The sequence below is a fragment of the Copadichromis virginalis genome, linkage group LG8 (genome assembly GCF_057382275.1).
Source record: "Copadichromis virginalis isolate Kocher_CV1m ecotype Utaka linkage group LG8, C_Virginalis_male_GT1.1, whole genome shotgun sequence".
NCBI lineage: Eukaryota > Metazoa > Chordata > Actinopteri > Cichliformes > Cichlidae > Copadichromis > Copadichromis virginalis.
In genome coordinates this window covers 26759379-26783974 of record NC_140625.1, presented here as the reverse complement: position 1 = coordinate 26783974, position 24596 = coordinate 26759379, and the positions used below count along the sequence as shown (strand labels likewise).

The 24596-nt window shown below is 41.5% G+C and overlaps 1 protein-coding gene across 2 annotated transcripts in view; it reads left to right on the top strand.

The window, feature by feature from the left end:
• thrab (thyroid hormone receptor alpha b) overlaps positions 1–24596 on the top strand; it is a 171753-nt gene that overhangs the window by 130321 nt on the left and 16836 nt on the right. The window contains exons 5-10 of one of the 2 annotated variants that reach the window (XM_085466833.1): positions 4818–4879; positions 9738–9838; positions 10640–10787; positions 11018–11223; positions 21598–21744; positions 24063–24321. In XM_085466833.1, coding sequence (XP_085322959.1) covers positions 4818–4879; positions 9738–9838; positions 10640–10787; positions 11018–11223; positions 21598–21744; positions 24063–24321 — 923 coding nt within the window. Of the gene's footprint in view, positions 1–4817; positions 4880–9732; positions 9839–10639; positions 10788–11017; positions 11224–21597; positions 21745–24062; positions 24322–24596 lie in introns of those variants that run through there. The other variant, XM_085466834.1, reaches the window with a different exon arrangement.

Genomic DNA, 24596 nt, shown 5'->3' with positions numbered 1-24596 from the left:
GGTTATAGCCTATTTTATCATGGCTTTAGCTGATGCTAATAGCATGCTTTTTACTGTGGCTAAAAACCTCTCTTGCATATTTGTAGAAACTCACTCTGTTGGTTACGTAATTCTTATTTTGATTTAATACAAAGTTTGTTTCTCTGCACTTGCGGCTGCTGTTGATCCTCATCTTCTCGCTGTTTTTCAAGTGGTCCACGTTAGCTAGCTAAGGCTAGCTGGCTGCTCTGGTCACAAAGGCCTAGAGACCAGTTAGCAACCACCGGTTGCTAGGGAAAAGTATTTCCTTTTTTCCTGTCACTAGTTAAAATTGGTCAGAAAGAGCTGTTGTTTCTGTGTTTTTGTTATTATTTTGTTATAATTTTCAGTGAATCACTAGTCATTACTCTGCCATTTGTTGCATCATTCATCAGAGCTCACGTTGCCGAGCTTGTGTTGCGGCACCTTAGGGTTTGTGCAAACTCTCTGTACAGAAATGCAGAGGTATAGGATAGTGTTTAGTGTAGTATAGAAGTATAGTCCTTGTAGGAGTGACAGAGACCTGATTAATGAGTATCTGATGTCATCCCGTTTGCTGATGTTCCCATCTGCACCAACATGCTGCTGCACTGGAAGACTGAGCTGTCACATAGCTGACAGTCTGATGGTTGTCGCCTCCAGCAGCTCCGTGGGGTGATGTTGGAGCCAGTTGGCAGACGGAGAGATATTTACCTTTGAGTGGCATTGAGTGAAAACCCCATCGCATCTTTCTGCTGCTGTGACAGCTTTAATTCTTTTTTTTTCGCATCCTACTGGCACTTTAACTGACATGTTTGCCCACAAAGTGAATGAAAAACAACAGCCGTGTTCAAAGGCTCTCGGATTTCTTTAGGTATTACTTTGTAAAATATGCATATTGCATCAATTTGTTGTTGTATGTAGAAGTGTTGCTTCACAGGTGAGCAGCATGACTGCTAGAAATGGAGACTGTTGTCAGTGCCAGTAACATTATACCGTGCTTTTGACCACTGAAATCCACTAAAGAAGATACCCAACAGTCATGATAAATCAAGCCTTAATTCAACAGGCTGTTCAAGAGCCCAGTATAATACACATTTGTATTCTGAAAAGTGCAAAAGGGAACCATAGCTGAGAACAAGACACTGCTATAATTAAAACCAGTTTAAAACATGAAGGGTAGTTTGAGCCGGCATTCATGCACAATTATAGCAACTCGTGAGCCTGACAGGTAATTATATTGTTATGTTTTCCAGTTGGAGACAATGTTTGCTGGTGTGAAACACAAAAACATGCTCTCTTACAGGAGAAAAGAAAAGCCTGTGTCTCATTTAGAAGCAGTAACATAAAACATGTTGTTTATCAGACGTGTGGTTTTTTTTGACCAAGAGAGCAGAGAAGAAAAATGTGCTATATAGCCACAGAAACATTAAGCAATGAGTAACATGACTGGAGCTCATTTAGTGTAGAACTTTTTTGTTTTGTCTTTGTGTAAACAAGACATACTGAGAGCTGCAATCATGGCAGTATAGCGCTTTATCAAAGTCAAAGTCAAATTTATTTATATGGCACATGGCTGTACAATTAAGATAATCAAAAGAGAAAAACATAGGGAGACATGATAAAAGTTAAGAAAAACAATCATCAAATTAGAAGATTTGAGTAAAACATAAGATCAATAAAAGTCATACAAACTCATTCTGATTTAAAAGCCAGGGAGTAAAAGTTGGTTTTCAGACGGGTTTTGAAAGTTTCCAGTGTTGGGGAGGTCCTGATGTGAAGGGGCAATTTGTTCCACAATTTAGGAGCACCAAAGTCCCGATCTCCTCTGTACTTGAATTCTGCAGACCTCAGTGATTTTGCAGGAGTTTGCAGGAGTGTATCAATTTAAAAGATCGGAAAGGAATGAGGGTGCTAACCCATGCAACGCCTTAAAAACAAATAATAAAATCTTAAAATTAATTTGAAAACTAACTGGCAGACAGTGTAATGATGCCAGTATGGGAGATATGTGTTCTCGCTTGCGTGTGCCACTTAGTAACCGTGCTGCAGTGTTTTGGACCAGCTGCAGACGGCTAGCTGATGACAGGCTAACAGCAGAGTAAAGACTATTACAATAGTCGAGGCAAGATGAAATGAAGGCATGGATAGCTCTCTCAAAGTCTCTAAAAAAGAGAAATGGCTTCACTTTAGCAAGTAGCCGAAGACGAAAAAAACTTGATTACAGCATTGATCTGTTTATCAAACATTACATTGGAGTCAAAAATCACTCCTAGGTTCCTCGCAAAGGTTTTTTTTTTTTTAAACATTTCTAAGGGGCCAAAGTCGCAGTGGTCACAGGGACCAAACACAATCACCTCTGTTTTCTGTTCATTTAGGTTAAGAGAGTTTATCGCTTCATAAAGCAAGAAGGCTCCAGAAGCCACGCTCTCATGTTAAAACGCTAACTTCCTCCATACAGTTCATGGAGTCTGGATGGCAGTTGAATATTTTTGCAAGTCATTTGTTCAAATTATATCAAGCTTAAAGCTATTCTTTATTAAATGCATCAGCTAGATTTTAAAGCTCATCAAGCCACTGAACTGTCCATGTTGATGCTTTTTTGGATTTATTTCATGAAACAGTTCATATTGTTGCTATTCGTGAGTTTTCAGATTTACTGTTTTACAAAAAGGCTAGAAAATAGAAAAGCGTGTTATGATTTTTTTTGATTAAGATGACACTTACTTTCTCGCGTTCTTGAAAGTGTGCTGGGTCTAAAAATGTGAATTCACTGCTAGTATTAGGTAAGTTGGAGCTTACACTATTGTCCAATTGTGGCTTTAGAGACCAAGATGGCAACAGCAATAAGCTAAAGTTGAGACTTCTGAATTCAAGTATGCAAACAATGGCTGACTTCACAGTGGCTAACGCTCCTTTATCCATGTACAGTCTGGAGGAGACTAACCTACCTTTTATTTATTTGTTGTTGATGGCTAACAGGGCAACAGCTTGCATGAACTTTACTTAATAAAGGGATGATTTGTCAACTTGAGTTAGGAAGTTCAGTCCCATTTTAAGTTTACTATTCAAATCCACTCATATGCTTAAGTTAAGAGTATTTAAATTATTAAATTATCCATCTCTCTAGATGCCTGTCTTTGGATGTCTTATTGCAGTAGCTAATCAGGGACGGCTTGCCGTGACCGCCATTTGAACCCGGTTATGTCATTAGAAAGGCAGCGACTCTCTCATTAAAAACTCCTTTCATAAGATTAAAATGTAGCAGCAGAGGAAGGATCCTTTCACCCATTAATAAAGAGTACACTCTTATACATCTCTGTCACAGAGCAAATTTAACTCAGAGGCTTGTGTGTTGTGACCTAGAGTCCAGCAGAGTTGGAGCTCAGTTTATTTATGGTTGTAATGGAGTCCTGCTCCCTCTCCTGGAGCTGGCGTTAAAGGGTCCTGGTGTGGGAGGAGAGCCGGAGGCTGTTAGAGAGCAAAGAGCTGGACTCTTGGGATTCTAAACACATCCCAGACTTGCAGGGAGCACTCGCTGACTCCGGCCCATACTGTACTCGCTTTTCATAACCCCCCTTACCTCACCTCTCTCTGCTTTCATAACTCTCCTGCAAGCAGCCAGCTCCCATCTGCGCTTTACATGCCTTCCACATGTGTCAGCGTGGCTTCAGGTGTGTGTGCACATCCTTGCTGTGAATGCGTGTTGCTTTTGGCTGCATGGTTGACACCTACACTCTTTGCAGTTCTTGTCTTTCGGCTGCTATTGTGGGGTTTCCCCATGAGCGCTCTCGTAATTGGCGTGGTTTTGGGGACCTTACTAGTATTCCCCGCAAAGTCTTTTTCCTGCTACTTGGATTCAGTTTGGGAGCACTTTCAGCTTTTACTGCCAAAATGCATCAATTTGCTGCAAGTAAAGCTGCCTTTTTCTTTGACATAAACTTTATGACTTAACTTTTGGTCTAGAGAGCTCAGTTACAACTGAAAATTAAAATTTATGGTGGCAAATCATGCTCCTATATCTCTACGTGATTTGAGTACCAGATGCTTGGCTGGTAAATGGATATAGGGAGAAGGTTTACACAAATAGAGAAGCCAGTTTACTTTCCATATATGGTTTAGCATGAATTATACAGATTACATTATCTCTTAGTCACTCGATCTGTTGTTTATAGATCTGTCCTGGAGCCCATTTATACCTGATATTAACGTGGAGACTTGGATTACTTGGAAAATGATATTTCCATCTGGTATTGATTCTCATTAGCTTGATTTTGAAGCTGACGAATCTCTATAAACAGAAGTGCTGACCATGTGTTTGCCAAAATGCAAGCTCAAAGCTACCATCTGTCATCTAAAGACATATAACAGAACTTACCTGTATTTATAATCAGTGACCACTGGATGGAACATAATATATCTGCTGGCTTCCCCTCACGATGTGGCCACATTGCTGATTGGTTTTGTTGGCATAAAGGGAAACGGTGCTATTGTATCAGATCTACTTATTTTCCATTCGCGGAGAAAGCATTTGTCTGCAGTTCTTTGATGTGCAATTTGAAAAATCACAATTGAGGGCACATAATCTGTCTGGCTGAACAACCAGACACCTGCCTGCAATGTGATGTCAGTGTGAGCCAAACCCCCTCCAGATGTGATTTGTCTGATTCAGCTCAGACTGTGATGTGTTTGGCATACCTGGCTATATATTTTCTTTATGACCTACATACATACAGCTTTACAGAAATAAGTGTTGTATATTTACAGGCGTTGATTGTTCCTCTTTGCTTGTCTCTCTTTGTTCCTTTGTTATTTCTCAGGTGGCTCAATGGCCCAAAAAGGAAGAGGAAGAACAGCCAATGTTCGGTGAAGAGCATGACTGGTGAGTGTCTGATGGATTGACTCTCTGGAGTGGCACCTAAGAAAAAAGCACTTCTCTTACCTGAAATATGCCTGACGTCTTCAGATGTACCCCTTTACTTTAGAGAACAAACAGTCTCCAAATATAGGTAACCATTCATTTTGAAAATTGCTTTTCCAGCACTTTGTTTTGGAGGTGTTTGATATATTTTTGGATTCTCTGAATCTTTTTTGCTTTATAAAAAAGGACTCTCAGTCTCGCCACAGTGTACCCAAGCACTGAGTGAGTGACTGCAAAGAAGTTAAGCACAAGATTGATTCCTGCCGCGTGTACATTACACTTTCAATTTGTCAAGAGCAAAGAGAAGAAGTAAAACATCTTGGCACCTGTCATCAATAAACGAAAGCCTTCTGCTTTGTCTGTTTTCATGTTGGATGCAGTTCATTGTCAGAGTGACAGCTCCAAATCCCCTGAGCTGGAAGAAGCGAGTGAGGAAGGGAGGTGAGAGATTGGGAGCGATAGAGTGGGAGGAACACCAACATAAAAATCCAAGTCTACAGGATAGCTGATTTAATAAAATATATCTCCCAAGGCTGAGTCCAAATGTTTCCCCTCCCAGCAGGCTTCCTCCCTGCATGACTGCTTGTGCCATGCTTTACCTGCCATGGTTCATTTGAACTGGGAAAGTATGACAGTATGTCTGTCTTAGGGGCATGGTTGTCTGAGATTCAATTATATACACTGTCAGAATTTTCCTCTGAGAGTGGACCAACCCTCAGCAAGTGAATGGATACCTTAACAACCATAATATCATTGTGTTGTGTCCATACAGTGCATTAATAGGCGACTAGCATAAATATAGACGATTATAATATGTTAATAATGAAGCCAATAATCTAAGCCTAGGTAACCAAATCATCTTGATAGATAGTAGATTTACAGTAGAGCTACTTTACAAGAGTAGCTTTGCATGAATCGCTAATGAGCCATTCATGTCCTTATTATCCATATGGCACATTTGGTGTAATTTCAGCTTGTCGTGCCCCTTCCAGTTCTCCAGGCTGGACACAGAAGTGTACAATCAAGTCAGTTATATGTGCAGGAGCTCAGAACTTCTCAGATTACACCAAGGAAAAGCTGAAACAGCTTGAAAAAGTTTCTTTGTTTTTAATCAATCGGTAGAAGATTGCAAGAAGTCCAGAGCACCCAAAATGCCAGGATAAGTGCTTACAGGGCTGTAATGATGTTACAAACTGTTGCATCCTTTAAACCAAAAACTTGTACGAGCTTTGACTGAAGACTGAGGTTTTGGATTACTGGCATTACTGGTAATATGTGCATCAAACATTTTAGGTTTTCGATTTTGGATGCAGGGCAAGCACAGTGGCATGGATGTCAGCACTGTTGCCTGAGTTCAATTCCACCATCAGGCCGGGGTCTTTCTATGTGGAGTTTGCATGTTCTCCCTGTGTTTGCGTGGGTTCTCTCCGGGTGCTCCGGCTTCCTCCCACAATCCAGAGACATGCAGTTAGTGGGGATAGGTTAATTGGAAACACTAAATTGCCTATAGGTGTGAATAGGGGAGTGAATGTGAGTGTGGTTGTTTGTCTCTGTCTGTGTGTTAGCCCTGCGACAGACTGGCAACCTATCCAGGGTGTACCCTGCCTCTCACCCTAAGACAGCTGGGATAGGCTCAAGCGCCCCCCGCGACCCTGACAAGGATAAGCAGGAGCGAATGCAAGGATTTTGGATGCACTGATTCTCTTTTTTTCCTTTGCACATTACTCTATTTTCCGTTCTCTCAAAGTGCACAAGCCTTCTGCCACCTCAGTTTCTTGTCGCTCCCTTTGTCTGCATTTTCACATCTTCTGTAAAGGAACCAGAAACTGGCTTTTGCCCCTGCAGGATTATGTTCCCAGGCAAAAATAAACCCTCCTCTGACAGAGCAACCCTGTGCCCACCGCTATTTTAGTTTCATTTTAACTTAATTCATTTATTAAAAGTTCAAGGACGTCCACCGCTTAAAAGAAGGCTGTTTAAAACAAAAAGCACCAGACAAAAGCGCATTGACCAAAACGATTTTTGCCACGTTTGCCATAATTGGTAGTTTGATCAATTCTTCTCGGGCCCTTTCAGCGGTACATAAACACAGCATTTAATCCATTTACAGCAATAGATTTTAAGTGGCATTCAGGGAAGGGACAATAAACACAGCTGCACTTAGCTTTGCGTAATAGCTGTTGATTCAACTCCAGCTATCGGTGTAGTATTGTCCTCCGGTGTCATCAGTGTTTACAGTTTCAAATGTCACCTCGCTTGGATGTTGTCATGTAAGGACCTCTAAGAAACAATCCCGAGACTCCTTCAGGGATTCAAACGCCCCTCCCCACCCGATTTCACTCACACACACAGACATACTCTCACATGCACACACACTTTGATAAAACAAAAACGGCAAGTGTTATGGTGGGAAACTTGCGGAGACAAAATATTTATCTTGACTCAGCCACACTTGAAAAATCTCCTTCCTTTTCCTGCGTTTTGCTGGTGGCCCGTCTGGGAGGGGCCGGCAGCCAGAGCCAGAGAGCTGCAGCGGTATTGATTTTGGGCTTGGCTTCCAAACACAGCCACAGCAGCGGCTCGGGGATCCGCCTGCTGCTGCCTGCCCTGCCAACACAGCGGGGCTCACATTTTATCTTATGTGATGGTTCTCTGGTTCTTCTGACTCCTTTTTAAACCTCTTTCCCCTCCTGCATTCTCCCATCTGACCTTTTGTCATTTCTCTGGCTCACCTCCCTTTTACTACTTTTCTTTCTTTTTCTCTTTTTAGATAAGTTCTTCTTATCTTTTTTTTTTTTTTTTTTAATTTGACAGAAAGAAGCCGAGTGCTCCTCAGTTTGGAAAACTGTCACTTTTGTGCCTTTGGCAAGTGCTCTCTTTTGTCTTTTTTCTCTTCTTCCCACTATCCGCTTCTTGCCTTCCCCCTCCTCCTCTAAAATCTGTAACCGAGCCAAAAAGGCAGAGCCCAACTGACACTGCCAGTCACTGCTCTCACCACGCCTTGGTGTACGCACACAGACACACAAAAGCGTATATCACTGGATCCATTTTTAACCGCTAAAAATAAAGAAAAGCAGGCTTTCAAAGATATCCCTCATTAGATTTTCTATATCATTTTTTTAATAGAAATATAATCAATAGAAAAAGTAAAACTACATTAAATCAATACTTATTGTGTACTTTGCCTTTAACATCACCGGTTTTTCAGCTTTTTTTTTCTTTGAATCACCGAGAGCTTGCCACAGTTCTTCTGTGGATTCGCTTCCGTCTCCTAATGTAATCTGAAACTCTGTGGGGACCGAACCATCTGTTGCGCGAACCTTTAGTCTTCTTTCTTTATGATTGGGGTCTTTGTCGTGCTGCAGAATGAATTTGGGACCAATCAGACGCTTCCTTGGTGATACTGTGTGATAGATCACAATCTCAACACCCCGATCCTCACACACAGTGCGTGTATGTGCAAAGTGCAGAGATTTGTGTGGGGCTGCACTTAAAACACCCACACTGAATTTTTTTGCGACTTGTAGTGCATCGTCTCCGCCCCTCCCAGCTTCATAGCTACTGTAAATATCACATGAAATGTCTGCAAATCTGCTATTTCCTGTGTCTCCTTGCTTGCTTTTTTGGTCTCGCAGTATGGAAAAAAGAACAAACTGTGCCTTTTCTGAGTTTAAAGCAGAGGAACGACTGTGAAATAGGACAGAAAGAGAACAATCCAAATACTGTCACTTTAGATGAGCTGGCGCTGTAGTATCTGCTGTGAGAACCTCAGCTCAGTTAGGATCAAACCAAACAGTAAAGCTCTTGTGTGTTTAATTGTGTGACCACAGTAATTTGAGTAGCTTTGTGTCAGTACACAACTTAAAGGAATGACTGAAGTAGGAAAATATGCATAGTACTTTTTTCTTGTTTTAGTTTAAAACAAAGTTTGCAGACTTTCCAAAGTAATTCATGTAATACAGCTTCCTCCCAGTCTAACCCTATTAGTTACTTGGAAACCTTGTTGAATATCCTGTTTGCTAATTAAAGACTAATTACAAATGGGGGTTCACTTCTTACATGCTCTCCTCAGAGCATTATCATATGCCAGTGTAAAAAGAAGTATTTCAACTCCGGCCACATTTACTGTAGCACCAGAGGGTAAGTGGGGTTGATTGTGAGCTCTGCTGCCTCTGTAACCACACAGCGGTGTCACAGTGCACTGATGTGCTCGTCTGCATGGCTGTAGAAAGGTTAAACCATTACAGTTTACTAGGAGGGGAGCTTTAAAGAGACGAGAGCTAAAACCGTTTGGCTTCAAAGGTCACAGTAACATAAGTAACTTAGTTTTTTATTATGTGAATCATGCAAAATTACACTAGTAAAGTCTAAAACTAAAAATATGATGCTGGAAAGTGAACTCCCATTGACCACTTTAAAGGTGCCACAGGCTGCGTAGCGGTACTGTTCACCACAGAAACTGTGTGGGTATAGTCTAGTGGCCCTATTTGAATTATTAGCACTTGTCCCTATTAGAAAGGTACTGACTGCGTTACCCTGCAGGTTAAATGATGTGAAGAAACAGACGATTTTTTTTATTCAGGCATCACAGTGAAAAACTCGAACACTACTGTTGTGTTCCTTCCAAGGTCTCCAAATGTGCTTTTACTTTCTTATTCAGAGGTTTGAATTCACAGTGATGTACAGTAGCACAAAAAGGTAAGGACGACGATGATGAAGTACTTCTGCCGTGGTAGGATGTAATTGTTTTATAGATGCTCGCCCACAGCATCGGTGAGAAACACACGATCTGTCTTTTCATTGGTTCTTTCTCTTTCAGGGTACATTCCCAGCTACCTCGAAAAGGATGAGCCATGTGTGGTGTGTGGCGACAAGGCCACGGGTTACCACTACCGCTGCATTACCTGCGAGGGCTGCAAGGTACACACACAAACCCAGAGAAGCCCACAGCAGGTTCATAACCCGCATAATGGCTGCAGGAAAACTTAATTTAATGCCTTCGAGGTCAAGTGCCAAGACACACGACTCACAGCCGTGCACGCGCACACTCTTTATAGTGAACAGCCATGCACCGAGGTCATACACATATTGCTGTCACTTCATCTCTGAGCCGTGTGTCATTTGTCTTCCTCGCTGTCAGTGTGCTGTGTGATCAGACTGCTTTGCTTCCTTTTGCTCATGTGTTTGTTTATCATTTTATATTTAGGCGTCACTGAAGGGATTGAGCGTTGCTGGCAATGATGCATTTGATGTCTCAGTTATTGGGCAGCATTGGGGGGGAAAAAGACTTTTTTTCCTTTTGTTTTTTTCAAATAAATCTGATTTATGGTAAATATTTCATGCTCACTTCCCTTCGGTATGTAGAAGTATCTACGCCTGTCAAAAGAATGCTTTAGATCTAATAATACAAGCATAATATTAAATCTCCTTTCACATTTCCATCTACAGTTTGTTTGTCTTGTGCGTAGATCATTGGGCCGCCGCGTAGCTTTCACAGAAATTGCCTCAGATTTAGTAGCAAGTGGGGCTGACAATACGTTTAATCAAATTTTGCATTAAACACATAAATTTCACAGTAAAGACGCAGCAGCGGTAATTAAAATGTCTCCCTTCCCGCCAGCAGCGGTTGCGGCTGGAAGCAAAATGTTTTCAGGGCTTTTACTGTGCTCGTATTTCTCCATCTGTGTCACATCCACGTCTGCCTGCTCTGTCTACCTCCAGGGTTTTTTTCGTAGGACCATTCAGAAGAACCTCCACCCGGCCTACTCCTGTAAGTACGATGGTTGCTGCATCATCGACAAGATCACCCGCAACCAGTGCCAGCTGTGCCGCTTCAAGAAGTGCATTGCTGTGGGCATGGCCATGGACTGTGAGTGCACGCACAAAAATATAAAACGAAAATGAATTGATGTCACTTGTTTATTTTTTTAATAACATTCAAGAGGTAGTAAGACTAAACAGCACGGGGACCTAATATTTCACAGCTGGAGCTGCAACTTTATATATATGCAAACAAATTTGAGGTGATATACAAATAGTGTGCCTGCCTTTTTTTTCTAATTTCTTCCTCCTCCTCTTCCCACCTCCTTTTCCCTCCAGTGGTACTGGATGACTCAAAACGGGTGGCTAAACGGCGCCTGATTGAGGAGAACAGGGAGCGGCGTAAGAAGGAGGAGATGGTAAAATCCCTCCAGACCCGTCCGGAGCCCACGGGGGCCGAGTGGGAGCTGATCCGCTTGGTGACGGAAGCCCATCGTCACACCAATGCTCAGGGCGCACAGTGGAAGCAGAAGCGCAAATTCCTGGTGAGAAGCTACGGCACAGTGATACACAGCCAATTGTGATTGTGCATTTTCTTTTCTACATTGTTGCCGCACTGTTTTTCCAGCATATTTAAGTGATAGCTTAGGGTTACCTCAGCTGGGATTTTTCATTGCTGTCATTTCTTTAGAGCAATTTAAGGCGACTTCTTACATTACAAGATTATCTACTGAAAAAAGTAGCTTGTTAGGTTTCACCATTACCTTAGAAAAAAGCTTCTTCTCCGACAACATAAACAGCAACAAGCTCATTAATTTTACTCAGTGACAGCCTTAGCCGAACTAAAACCTAGCCATTGCTGTTTTGAAGCTGGCTTAATTGCCTTCCTCAGCGGGCTTCACAAACAGTGTTGGGGGACTGTGATTAGCTTGCAGTGACTGAGGTGGAGCTCACAGACACTTATTGATGTTGTTTGTGTCAGTTTCACTTGTAAGTTCAAGGTGATTACGGCATGATGTAAAGGTTGTCCTTTCTGAAATCCAGCACGCTGAGCTACAGATAAACGCTGTGGCAAAAGTACAATTCATTGTCTTTCAATATAAAGGATCCATAGTAGCTGCACACATACAGAAACTGTGGGGCAAGGAACAAAGGAGTACAGCAGCCTTTTAACAGCATAAAATTGCTCCTTTAAAAAAAATCTTTTGTTTTGTTTGGTTTTTTTGCATTACTTCATTTGCAAAACTTATCTGAGAACTCTTTACATCAGGAATACAGGTGAGAGACATCCGAAGCAGATTATCAGAGGGTCTTTTATTTTGAAAATTCTATTTCTTTTGAAGGCAAACAATCTGCACTTCTGATTTGTGTCAAATTTTCACACTTTCATAACCACTTAGTTGGCGAGTTCTTATAGACAAGGCATTGTCTTTCATGTAAACTATGAGTGACTGTGGCAGTCTGCTAGCAACCACAGCAGTCACAAGGAGGCTCAAAGTGCAGCACTGTACACACCTTTGCAACAAATTTCACCTAGCAGCAGCAAACAATACTCATCAGTGTTCCATTTATGGAATACTCGGAGGTTGCCGGGGTCTCGCCAACCAGTCTCTAGACCTGTTCACTGGGGTTTTAGCTGTCAGTTTCACAGCAACTGCCAGCAACGTCCAGCAACCACTGGGTGAAATCAGAAAGCACTATGCCACATACCTCTTTGCGATTGTTTTGGTCTCAAAGTAATGGATTGCCACAGTCACTTTAGGTTTGAGCGGTGGTTGAAGAATAGTCATTTTTCCCTAGCAACCAATGGTTGACAGGCTGTCATCAACTGGTCTTTAGGCCTTAACATCATGACCTGTTTACATCGATGACGAATCAATTATCTTATTTAGTATTTTGATTTATCAACCTTTCCACGTCAGATTTTTCCTCATTTTGAAAAAGTTCATATTAAAAATATATTGCATGCATCTTAATTTTGGGATGATTTCAAAGATACCCAAGCTTTTATAGAAGCCATCACACCCATATTTCTTAACCTGCCTGCATACACAGAACCAGAGAAGCTCTCTGTGCATGTGTGAATATGTGTGTTTGACAGTGGCAGGGATAATTACATTTACCCCAAAAGATTTGAGGCTTATATGAACTTTTAATTTATATTCATATTTTGGGAGTAAAAAATACCCATTGCAGAAATAAAAAGAGAACCACTCCTGACAGAAGCATTCCCACCTGACTAATGTTATAATATTTCTTTCAAGTCATCTCCTTCTTTCACCGGTGTGGGTTGTTGCAGGGGACACATCAATAATAACTGCACTTATAGTACTCTAACAAGTTCCTTTGGATGGATTCAGTTCAATTCAGCTTTATGTATACAGCCCCCAAATCACAACAACAGTGACCTCAAGTTGCTTTAGATAATACGGTGAAGACACTACAGTAATACAGTGAAACTGAAATATTCAGACGACTCCCTATGAGCAAGAACTTGGCAACAATAGGGAGGAAAAACTCATTTTTAACAGGAAGAAACCTCTGACAGAGCCAGGCTCAGGGAGGGGCAGGGTGAGGGGAGAAGAATAGAAAGGCCATTACAGCCGAAACAAGTTTAAGTCACATTAAGGTCATTTTAAATCTGTTTAAAGCACTAAATATAGGTTGAAAATACCCAATAAACACAACCACCACAATCTATTTCACACAATAAAATCCTGTAGCTCTATTTTAGTGTTTTCCAACAAACATGCAGTCACTCACATGTCTTTATCGCTGTGTATTCCCCGATCTTTTTCTATTTTTCTCACCTCGTCTGTGCCTTTATTCCTCAGTTCCCTCCAGAGTTGTGAGTTTTATTCATTCAAATCTTCTGGGTTCTTAACGCAGACATAATTCTCCTCATAGTTTTCACCTCAACTTTTCGTTTCCACTTTAATCTCACGCTCGTCTTCATTTCTTTGTTTTCTCTCTCACTGTCCCTCGGCGTCTCCCCTCGCTTTCCTTTCTGTTTTGCCCATCTGCTTTCCGTAAGATCCTTTCTTATCTCAGCCAAGGCAAATCCTCAGTCATTAGCGCTCATCTGCAAGTTGGCAGGCATTGTGTGTGTCTCTCACACACTGCTCTCCTGCATGTGTTAGTGCTCAGATTCATCCTGGACAGCCCCGTCTGGGTGTCCCCGTCTGTATCAAGCTCCCCTGTCACGCATAAACACAGACTCTGACCTTATGTTTTGGCTCAGGCTTATCGGAGATACTTACCCAGTTTTAAGTGCCTGTCAACAGCTTTGCAGCAGAATGAGATGATATGTCACGTACAAATCAAGGCGCTGTATTTAAAAAATTCTATCCCACCAAGGTGGAGAGGGTTTCAAAGCATTTGTGGCCTGCTTATTTCAGAAGGCAGTGGATGGATGTGATGAGAACGTACTCACATAGCTGCATAGCTTTGTCCTGTCACCACTTCCTCATGACTCATGACTTGGTTGAAGGCTACAGTGAGCAGGTGGAAGGTCAGAGTTGGTGTTAAAATTAGGGTTAAACATATTTTTAACAGCACTTAAAATTAAAGCGCGTTATGTTACGGACGGGTCTTGCACCAAGCAGAATTTAAAGCTCAGCACAGTAACCCTGAGCTTGGTTCCTCTAAAGGATCAACTGTTCCATTTCACACGGCATTCACACACTAACGGGGCGCTGGAGTCACTTAACCCTGAATATCTAAATTTAAATGCTAAGCCAACCAGGATGAGCCCATTCTGCCCTATGAGGACTACTACTTTAAAACAGCAGCAATCACACTTCTTCTCATACATTGTACTTCAGCATGCAAATGATGCCGGATGCACTGAGGGATGACCCTCCTCACTTAAACTGCAGTGTTTTCCTGAGAGAAGAGAAGAAATTCAGTATGTTGGAACGCTAGTTTCATTGTTACGCTGCATATATCAGGTACAGATCAGATACAGGCACAGAACAAATAAAGAATATGGGGGGGATACATGAGTACCTCGCATATATGTGTGGAAACCAGCTGCAACCCACACGAACAAATTGAAAATATGTAAATAGTTCGATTTCCTCTGGTGGCCGATTGAGGCTGACTACTGTAGCGATCAGTAGCGGTAGACTCTTATGTGAAAATGGCAAATTCTAAAGTAGAAATAACTGCCTGATGCTAAAAATGGTTTTGTTCTCTATAGCTGACTTAAACCTTTATAAGCACAGGGGAAAGTTAAACTGTCGTGTGGATGCCAATGCACATTTTAAGCATGAACTCACCACACTCATCTGTATGGTGTTAAAAGTCCCTAGAACCCTTTTGTTCAAATATGGGAACTTTAAGACCATGGCAGGCAATAATCTCAACACAATGCAGCCTAAAGTGGAAATTTGAATTCTAATGCATCTTTTTTAATTTAAAAAAAGTAACAAAGTGCTTGAGAGAGGTGGTCCTTAGGTGTCATTCACACAGGCCTAGACACTGGATAGCAACCTGCTGGCAACCTTCAGTCTCCAGGCAAAAACGTGTATTCTCCAACTGCTTCGCAAGAGGTTGCCGGCAGTTGGTAGGTGAAGTTGGTCTCAAAGAAATGTATGGTGCTACCCCGAAAACCTTATTACGATCAATTTGGCCGCTAGCAGACTGCCGCAGTGACTTGTAGCTTGCGACTTGTTTACAAGCACTTGCCAACTCTTTGGTAGCGGCAGTGAAACTGTTAATAGTGTGAAGCGCAGAGAGCATTCCCCTTCAGATTAAATGTGTTTGTTTCAGCAGTAAGGCACGACTTCTGGTCTGCTTCTTCTAGCACTTGTTGGGTATTTAACATACTTTCTATGTAAATATACAGGTGACCACTGGTTCTAGCAACCAGAGAAATTCAAAGTATATTTTTAGTGCCTTAGCCTAAGTGCAATGAATTTCAGCCAGTGACAGCAGCAGCCTACAGAATCCAACCAGTTGAGGGAAACACATTTTTTCCCTACTGACCAGGGGTTCCCATTGGGTTGCTGACTGCTCTCTAGCTCTGTGTGGCTGAGGCTTTACAGACTATAAAGGATAATAAGAAAACATCTGCTATCATTACACTTAATCTAATTTTTAGACCAAGAAGAAGTGACACATGAGCCACTCTGTTTCCATTTTTAGTTTTGTGTGCTTTGTTTGTTTGTCTCGTGGCATCACCCACAGCACATTGTGGCAGTGTTGACTGCTTGTGAATGAAACCGTTTCAGAGATAATGCGGGGCCTGATGTTTCAGATTTTTTATTGTTGCTAAGACCAACTAACATATCTAGCCCATTGAATCATTTATGGAGGGGAACACACTGCTCTGACTTGTAACACAGTGTTCTCTCTCACACGCTTTGGTCTGGCATCTGGAAACGGCGTTGATGAGAGAAGATTCGGTTCAGCTGTGTGCGGCAGCTGTGCCTGTGTGGGTCTCTACATCGGTCCAAAGGTCATAGCATTCCTAATTGTCTGATAGCGTTTCTATTAAAAGTAATAGCAAATCTTGTTCGTTCACAGTTCAACGCAGTCTGCAGAAAATGCATGAGATAGTTTTGTTTGTGCACACCTACATATTCATGTATCCATCAAACAAGCTGCAGACGAGGTGTAACGTCTCGTCGACGTCAACAACCCCGTCTCAAAGAAAGGAATGTCAGCACACTGGTGGTCTGCAGCTTTCCAATGCAGTAGGATAAGATTGATTCCATGTGTATTCAAAAGGCTTTTCCCTCAATATTCAGATAGTTCTCAAAGATAGAACTACAATACACGGGATCATACAAATTTGTGAAGCATGAATGCAAAATTATTCACTCATATTTACTAACAGGCGGGATGGCGAGCTATCCATCTTCCTTCTACTTCCCGGCTACTAATGGTCAAAATGCACTACTTGTTCCAAGTTTTCTATTCAGTTTGTTAGGCGGGAGAAGTGAAGCATAAATCGTCACGGCGGCACTTCATCTCACACAAACCTCCTTTTTTCCCCCGATTGGTCCTGAACTTCTGACCTTTAAGCTGTTGCTCTCAAAAACATTAAAAGGCCTTGAAAAGCTCTCTCTAGCTACTTAGTTGTGCTGCAACCAGGCAATGAGAAACAGACATATGTGATTCATGCATGGTGGGCATATGGTTTTGGTTGAACAGAGATATCCAGAGTTAAAAACAGCAGTTTTTTAACCTGTATTCATGAGGTGCTCTTACGATCATGCCATGCAGTTCATTTTACTCTACTGTGTATTTAAAGCACTGATATGCAAATGATATGTGACCTTGTATATCTAAAATTCTTGCACCTTGCAAAGTCGCTTCTGAGTGATTGGCACTGATAACAATTCAGCATGTTGTGGCAGTTTCACTATCAATGTTCCGTCACATTTCTGTGATTGGTGATAATTTATTCATTAGTAATGCATTTTAACCACACACATGTTCACTGTTGCACAACAGTGAACCCAATTTATCTTCTCCAGCTCTGCAGCAGCAAACTTTTTGCAGACCTATTGCATCTGATAAAATAAAAGGTCAGGATGACACTGCAGCAAAAAGTTTTTACTGTTTTCTCCTCTTAATGAGCAAATCCCCTGAATGTAATGCTGCTCATCTTCAAGTCTAAATATCTTTTGGCTTCCTTTGGGACACATTCTGGGCCTTTTCCTTTTCAATGTGCAGTTCAAGGAGAGCTTAACACTTATTAAAAAGCCTGCTTCGGCTCCCTGACTAACTAGTCTGTACAGCAGCAAACAAACACATAATCCCTTGCCATCTCTGCGGGTACAGCTGAGTGCTTTTCCTCAGTGTCACCCAGATGGCTATGCAGTAAATAAACAATAACAGTTGGAAGAAAATCACACGAGTCCATTAGAAAGCACATATGAGCATTGCATAGGCCAGAGAAGAGGAAACTATTTACAAATACTAATTAATACCCGTACATTCATTGTGCATGAACGGCTCTATGGCAATACCAATTCACCAGCTGCAGTCATGTGAAAAAGAACGTTTTCACAGGCCTCTATGCAGGGCTGTGAAAGTTTTAGAACATCCCGATAACTTGAAGTTAGCATTTTCTGTGTGACTTTTTCAGTCTCATATCCATGTGGAGGAATTTTGGCCCAATCTTCTTTACAATGTTGCTTTAGTTCATTGAGGTTTGCAGGCATTTGTTTATGCAGAGCTCTGTTGCAGCATTACAGTCGGTTTAAACACGTGAGTCTTTCCTTTTTCAGTCATTCTGTTTTGGATTTGCTGCTGCGCTTGTGATTATTGTCATATAGCATGACTTAGTTTGGGTCAAACTCTACCTGCCTTCACTCTTGTATACCTCTTTTTGGTATACAAGAGTAATCTGCGGTCGACTCAGTTACTGAAAGTCTTGTGGTTGCAAAACAGGCCTCCTCCACCACCCTGACAGTTGGTTTGAGGGGTTTGTGCTGGTATGCTGTATTTGGTTTTCACCAATTCTGGCGCTGTGCGTAATGACCAGACATCAGCGTTTTGGTCTCATAGAACTCTTGTGTTTTATTCACATGCAGCTCTGCAGACTTGCAGCTCTATCCTTTTTACAGAGAGGAGGCTTTTTTTTAATTGTCCTGTCATCAGCTTTAGCATTTAGCATCCATGTTGGTGTTTATTTGTTGTTTATTTTCAGATTGTTTTGGTTTTTTTTTTTTTTTTTGCAATTTCTTTGAGCATTGCACACCACGCATCTGACCTTGGGATGAACAGCCACTGGGAAGACTGTAGCATTGTGTTAACACACAGTTGAGGAATGAATCAAATACACTACTCACACATATAGCTGGGTTAAAACTTGGAAAATAGTCCTGCAAACTAGATACACGAAACAAATGCTGTTGAGCGGATTCTTAAAAATTGTGAACTGTATCACTGCCAGAGCAGAACAATGCTGCATGAACTTTATTCAAAGAACTGAAGGCTGCATTTGCATTTTGTTGATTAGGCAAGCTTTACTGAATCGCTTTTAATTTAAAGATACTGGATGCCACCCCTCCATAATACGCACTTGGCAAACTATCAAGTCTACTTTGTCATGTTTAATTTAAAAGGTCGGTAAGTCCGAATGAGTAATTAAAGAGTTTAAAAGTGTTCTTGTGTAAATAAAATTGTACCCATGAAGTCGGGTAGTGACGATGGGATCTGTGGAGTGTTGCCTTTACAGATGCATTGGTTCAAAGAAGAGAAGACCATCCCCAACTCTGTCTGTTGCTGCTGCCATCATGTGGGGTGGTTTCTGCACAGGCTGCAAATATTGCACAGTAGATTTGTAATTTTAGCAGATCTAAAGCCTGCTTGCTTTCTTTAAGTGCTTCTCTTTTGTCCCCATTAAGAGTGAGGGACATCAGCTGATGTTAGCAAGTGACAAAGCACATAAGATCATTGAGAAAAGGAGCTGAGGGACGTTTTCCCAAAGTCTTCGGCCTCCTGGGTCTCCTCCAAGTGGCTATCGAAAAGAGCATCTTCTTTTTACACTGTCTGTGCACTCACCTTTTTACCTATACTTGTATTAACTAGTGAAGTGTAATAATCAGCAACGATTGTATTTTTGTGCCTGTGCAAACTTCACTGGGAATTACATAACATATTTTGCCAGAGGACCTGTGAGAGTCAGCGTCTGCGATTTGAGCTCTTTTCTTTCCAAGTTTTTTGTTTTTCTGCTGCCTCTTTTTCTGCTTGAGAATTTGAGTAGAGGAGTTTGCGTCAGCAAAGCTTGGAGCAGCATTTGTGTGCGATTTCATGACTCATGTTGCCACACAGCATGATGAACAGTTTACAGAAAATGCAGGCTGAAATCCATCAGAAGCAAAATCCCAAAGGATGATCAGATGGATGGGCTCAATGGCAGCGTGAGCTGAGCGACATTTTTCCTAATGAATATTTGTAATCAAGTCTGCGGATGATGGTAGAAAATTTGAGTGAAATACAAACTTTGCTTATGCCATACAAATTCATCACACAGAACAGTGACATGATGGGATCATTTCCAAATCACATTAAGTCCCCCGGTAATACTAATCCTGGATGGATTGAGCTAAAGACTATATTACATTGTCATCTGTGTCAGTTGTGAATCGTGACGCAGAGCTAAACCCGAGAGATCTGCCCGTCTCTCTCCCGGCAGCTGTTTTCCCAATACTGACATGAAAAATGGCCGCTGACCTCCACCAACAAAAGCAATGTTTTGTTTTGGCTCTTGCACGACAAGAGTTGCAGTCCATCAAAGTTATTATAACAACTACTTGAAATTTTCCATAATTGCCCAGCTTTCAGCCTCACAGCAGAGGACTGGCTGTGTTTGCACTGACTTACGCGATCCTTCTTCCTCTGCATCATGATTGATGACTCTTTGTTCGAGGTGATTATTCCTCTACTTTTATCTCATCCCATTTATAGCCGGAGCAAAGTCTGAATAAATGACTCTGTCCCTGACACATGCTTTACTGGAGCGGGAAACAATATTTTTCATAGTCATAACATCAATTCAAACAACTCTGTAAACATATATATTAGTGATCGGCGGTCTCCCTTTAAGTAAGTGTTATCGGTTTGATTACATGTCGCCGTCCTTTCTCCAAGGACACTCCACTGTCCTCTGAAAAACTGTTCGTTGATTTGCAGCACTTTGTGGAAAACAAACCATTTAGAAAAATGTTGTGTTCTGAAACACCTTAAAGAAATCCCATAAAAAGGCCATAATATTTACTACTTTGTCTGAGGTGCTCAACTACAACAACACATTGTACGAACTGGAAAGGCAAGCAGCTGTGACTGGGAGTTGGCTCGAATCACTTTGCTATTTTAAAAGAAGGCTATGCGTAGTACACATAGACAAATGTAGCCACAGATATAAAAGTGCAAAAATGTCTGTCTTAGACTGCAGAGACAAACAGGAGGGATGCTTTCTCTAAGTCAAGAAGTGGATCACAGATTAGGACATCTGACTGCGAGCGCATGATATCCTCAGCACATTTCCATTCCATTTATTTTGTAATTTTGTGTAGGATCATGCTTTAAACTATCAAGCTGATGAATGACATCACTTTAATGTCAAAGAGACATGAGGGGTGTGTTCCAAAGTCTCTCCTGCACAGGCCTCCTCAGTGTCCTCTTAAGTCAGGGGTGTCCAACTCCAGGCCTCAAGGGCCGGTGTCCTGCAGGTTTCAGATGCATCCTTGATCCATCACAGCTGATTCAAATGGCTAAATTACCTCCTCAAGATGTCTTGAAGTTCTCCAAAGGCCTGGTAATGAACTAATCATTTGATTCAGATGTTCTGACCCAGGGTGAGATCTAAAACCTGCCGGACGCTGGGCCTTGGGGCCTGGAGTTGGACACCCCTGTCTTAAGTCATACTGGTTTCCACGATTGGTACAGAAGCACTGAACTACTGTCCACTGGATACTTAGGATATTATAGGCTTTGGACAACACTGAGCGTGGTTGTTTTTGATGTTTTTATGGAATTGTTGACTATAAGCATTTGAAACAATGCAACTGGCCCACAGTTCAGTCAGTTCAGTCTTTTGACTGCATTTAAAAGATGTAGGTAGCAATCGTGACATTGTGCATTGTTTAGTAAGCCCTACTTTATCCTTGTTTCTGACTCATAATTTACAAAATCAGCATTTTGTTGCACATAGGTGTTAAACCAGCAACTGAACCCAAAAATATTCATGAAAGTGTTTACTGAGGTCAAAGATCGAGGGACCCTCAGGGCTGGTTTGCAGTTGCTTGGGCATTAGAAGCCTGGGCTTCACTTTGCAGAGCTGTAAACTAGGTTCATCATATATGGATGAAACAGTTTTTATTCTTTTCTGCTTTACTAATATCTAATTTAACTTTTCCTCTGTGCACTAATCAACCGCCCACATTTATTTCCCCATTTAGCCAGAGAAAATCGGCCAGTCTCCAGTCGCTCCAACATCAGACGGAGACAAGGTGGACCTGGAGGCCTTCAGCGAGTTCACCAAGATCATCACTCCCGCCATCACCCGTGTCGTTGACTTTGCCAAAAAACTGCCCATGTTCTCTGAGGTGAGTGGCGGTTAATTTGACCTGAAGAGCACAGCGGAGGCCAGAATTAACACAAAAATTGGCAAAACTGTTCATTTACCACAGCTAAACCAAGATTGCTTCAGTTTACCAGAAAAGTCCAGCACACAAGGAAAGTGCTGATCATTTACATATTTCCTCAAGCAATCGCAGTGTTTGCAAAATAAACCGGCCTTTGTTTCTGACAATTAGTGAAGCATTCCTGCTCCTGTTTGGCCTGCCTCACTTAGCAGCATGTAATCATGTTTCCCTTCTGCGCTGCTTGTAATGAGACCTCGGGTGATTGGATAATTATCAGGGTGTATCAGAACTGTTGTCTAGCGGGACAGCTGTAGTGACAGAGCAGTATGACTGTGAGTCTGCTGCGTGATGAATTACAGAAGAGGAAAAAGTCTTTACTGTGATCTATTAGAGTTTATGAAAATGTCACTTTTTTATTTTTTAATCAGCATATTTTAATGCATTGTATAATTATTATACAAGAATCGCTATCATGATGGATACTACTAATCAAGTCAGTGTCTGAGCATAGATAAACTCCTCTTAGTTTAGCTATAACAAATTTAAAGTTTGAATATTCCAGACACAAGCACATGATCAGCAATGTTTAATTTCCTATCTTCTTCTCACATTTTAACATATTTTATTATAAAAGAAGCCATTTTAATCTGATTAAAGAGGCAGAGGGAGGGAACTTGTTTGGCTTACAAGCGATCTGTTCGTGGCTCTGCAATAAATTACTAATAAGAATCCACAGAAACAAAGCCAGCATTCATTTAGCCAGTAAAAATTAATCTGTTGCTTTTTGACAAATTGATGCAGTACTAACTGCATTATTAGGCATTTACTTTTAAGCCTGCCCCCTAGTTAGAAATTTACAAGACAAATCAAGCCAGTGAATGTCAATTAATCTGCTCTGCAGTCAAGAGCAACGAGGAAAGAAACCAGCTTACATCAAGGTACGATTAATTCAGCACATCAGAGGCTGCAGATTTAATTGAACAGGTTTTAACCCAGAGTTTCTAATATCCATGTAAATCAGGGTGTATTAGTCATAATCTGTGTTCATCAGTGGGGGGGGAGGTACGCCTATTTTCAGCCCATCTTCATATTTCTCCTCCTCCCATCCCTTCCTCTTTAGCACGTCTCTCTGCCTTCCTTGCTCTCATTTATTATTTAGTATCCTCTTTACCTAAATTCTCTCTGCCATTATTTGCTGTACTGCTTTATTGACACTTGGATAATGGCAAAGATGTGGGAAGGTAGCAACGCAGCTGAGTCATATCTAATGTGTGAGCACTAAGGCAATCAACTGAAGGGCAGATATTTCTCATTTTTCTATGAAACTTACTGAATTAAATAAAAAATTGGTGTCAAAGATTCAGTTTGTGGATGGCAGGTTTACAGGGCAGTACCGGCTGTGAAACCATGGATGTATACAGATGCCAGTGTTTGAAATAATGCTGCAGAAGACATTTTTTTGTTAGCTTGCTTCATTTTTGTAGTTATTTATTACTACGACCCGTTGATATCGGCCATAAAATGAGATGATACAAGCAGCTTAATTGAGTTTCCACTGAAGGGTGTCTGCGATCCAGATTGGCTGAGGAGCTCAGTAATTTGGGATGGACTCAGATTAGAGCCACTATTCCTCCACATTGAAAGGAGCTAGGTGAAGTGGTTGGAGCACCTGATTAGGACGCCTCCTGAACACCTCCTTGTTGAGGTGTTTTTGGCATGTTCAGCTGGAATGTTGGCCCCGGGCAAACCAGGGCTCACTGCAGAGAATATACCTCTCAGATGGCTTCTGGTGTTTCTGGAAGAAGAGCTGGTGAAAAGGAGGTCTGGGCATCTCTGCTCAGACTGCTGCCCCAGCCTTTAGATCCAGATAATGAGCAGATGGATGGATATTATACAGCAAAATGGTTTATAAAGGAACACAGCTCTCTGAAATACAGTAAACTAAATAAAATACAGTAAAAATGGGTTAATAAATTTGGTAAAAACATACAAGGACATCAACTTTCAGATGACATTATAGTGACTCAGCATAAACAGCATGTAAAGTATAGTGGTATCTTTTATTGAATGATTATTTATTTATTTAAAAAACCTGTTAAATCGTTTTGTTTTTGGTTTTTTTGCACTTAATGTTCACGTTTATTTTTAGCCTTTCGCGTGACCGCTTGTCTGTGAAAAGCGCTTCATAGATAAACTTTTCTTACGTACTTGCTTTGTTTTTGAGAATATGACAATATGTTTGCTCGGAAATGAAAACGAACGTGTTTTTCATTCACCAGCTGCCTTGTGAAGACCAGATCATCCTGTTGAAGGGCTGCTGCATGGAGATCATGTCCTTGCGCGCAGCCATGCGCTACGACCCGGAGAGCGAGACGCTGACGCTCAGTGGGGAGATGGCTGTGAAGCGGGAGCAACTGAAGAACGGCGGGCTGGGCGTGGTGTCGGACGCCATCTTTGATTTGGGCAAGAGCCTGGCGCAGTTCAACCTTGACGACACGGAAGTGGCGCTCTTGCAAGCCGTGCTTCTCATGAGCTCAGGTTAATGCTAAAACCTTTATTCCACATATTTAAAGCTACATGGCAGTCTCTGGACTTGTTGCACATGTTATTAGTGATATATCAGTTTGAATTTAATGCAATTTAAATGCAAATTTTTAGTGTCCTTTGGCCTTGCAGTTGCAATACAAAGACATCATTACTCGATACTCTACATATTATACAATGTAGCCTATTTTGAATCAAAATCTAATTATAGTCTGAAGATAAATGTCCACATGCATATTCAGTGTTGGGAGCTCAATTTAAATGTGATG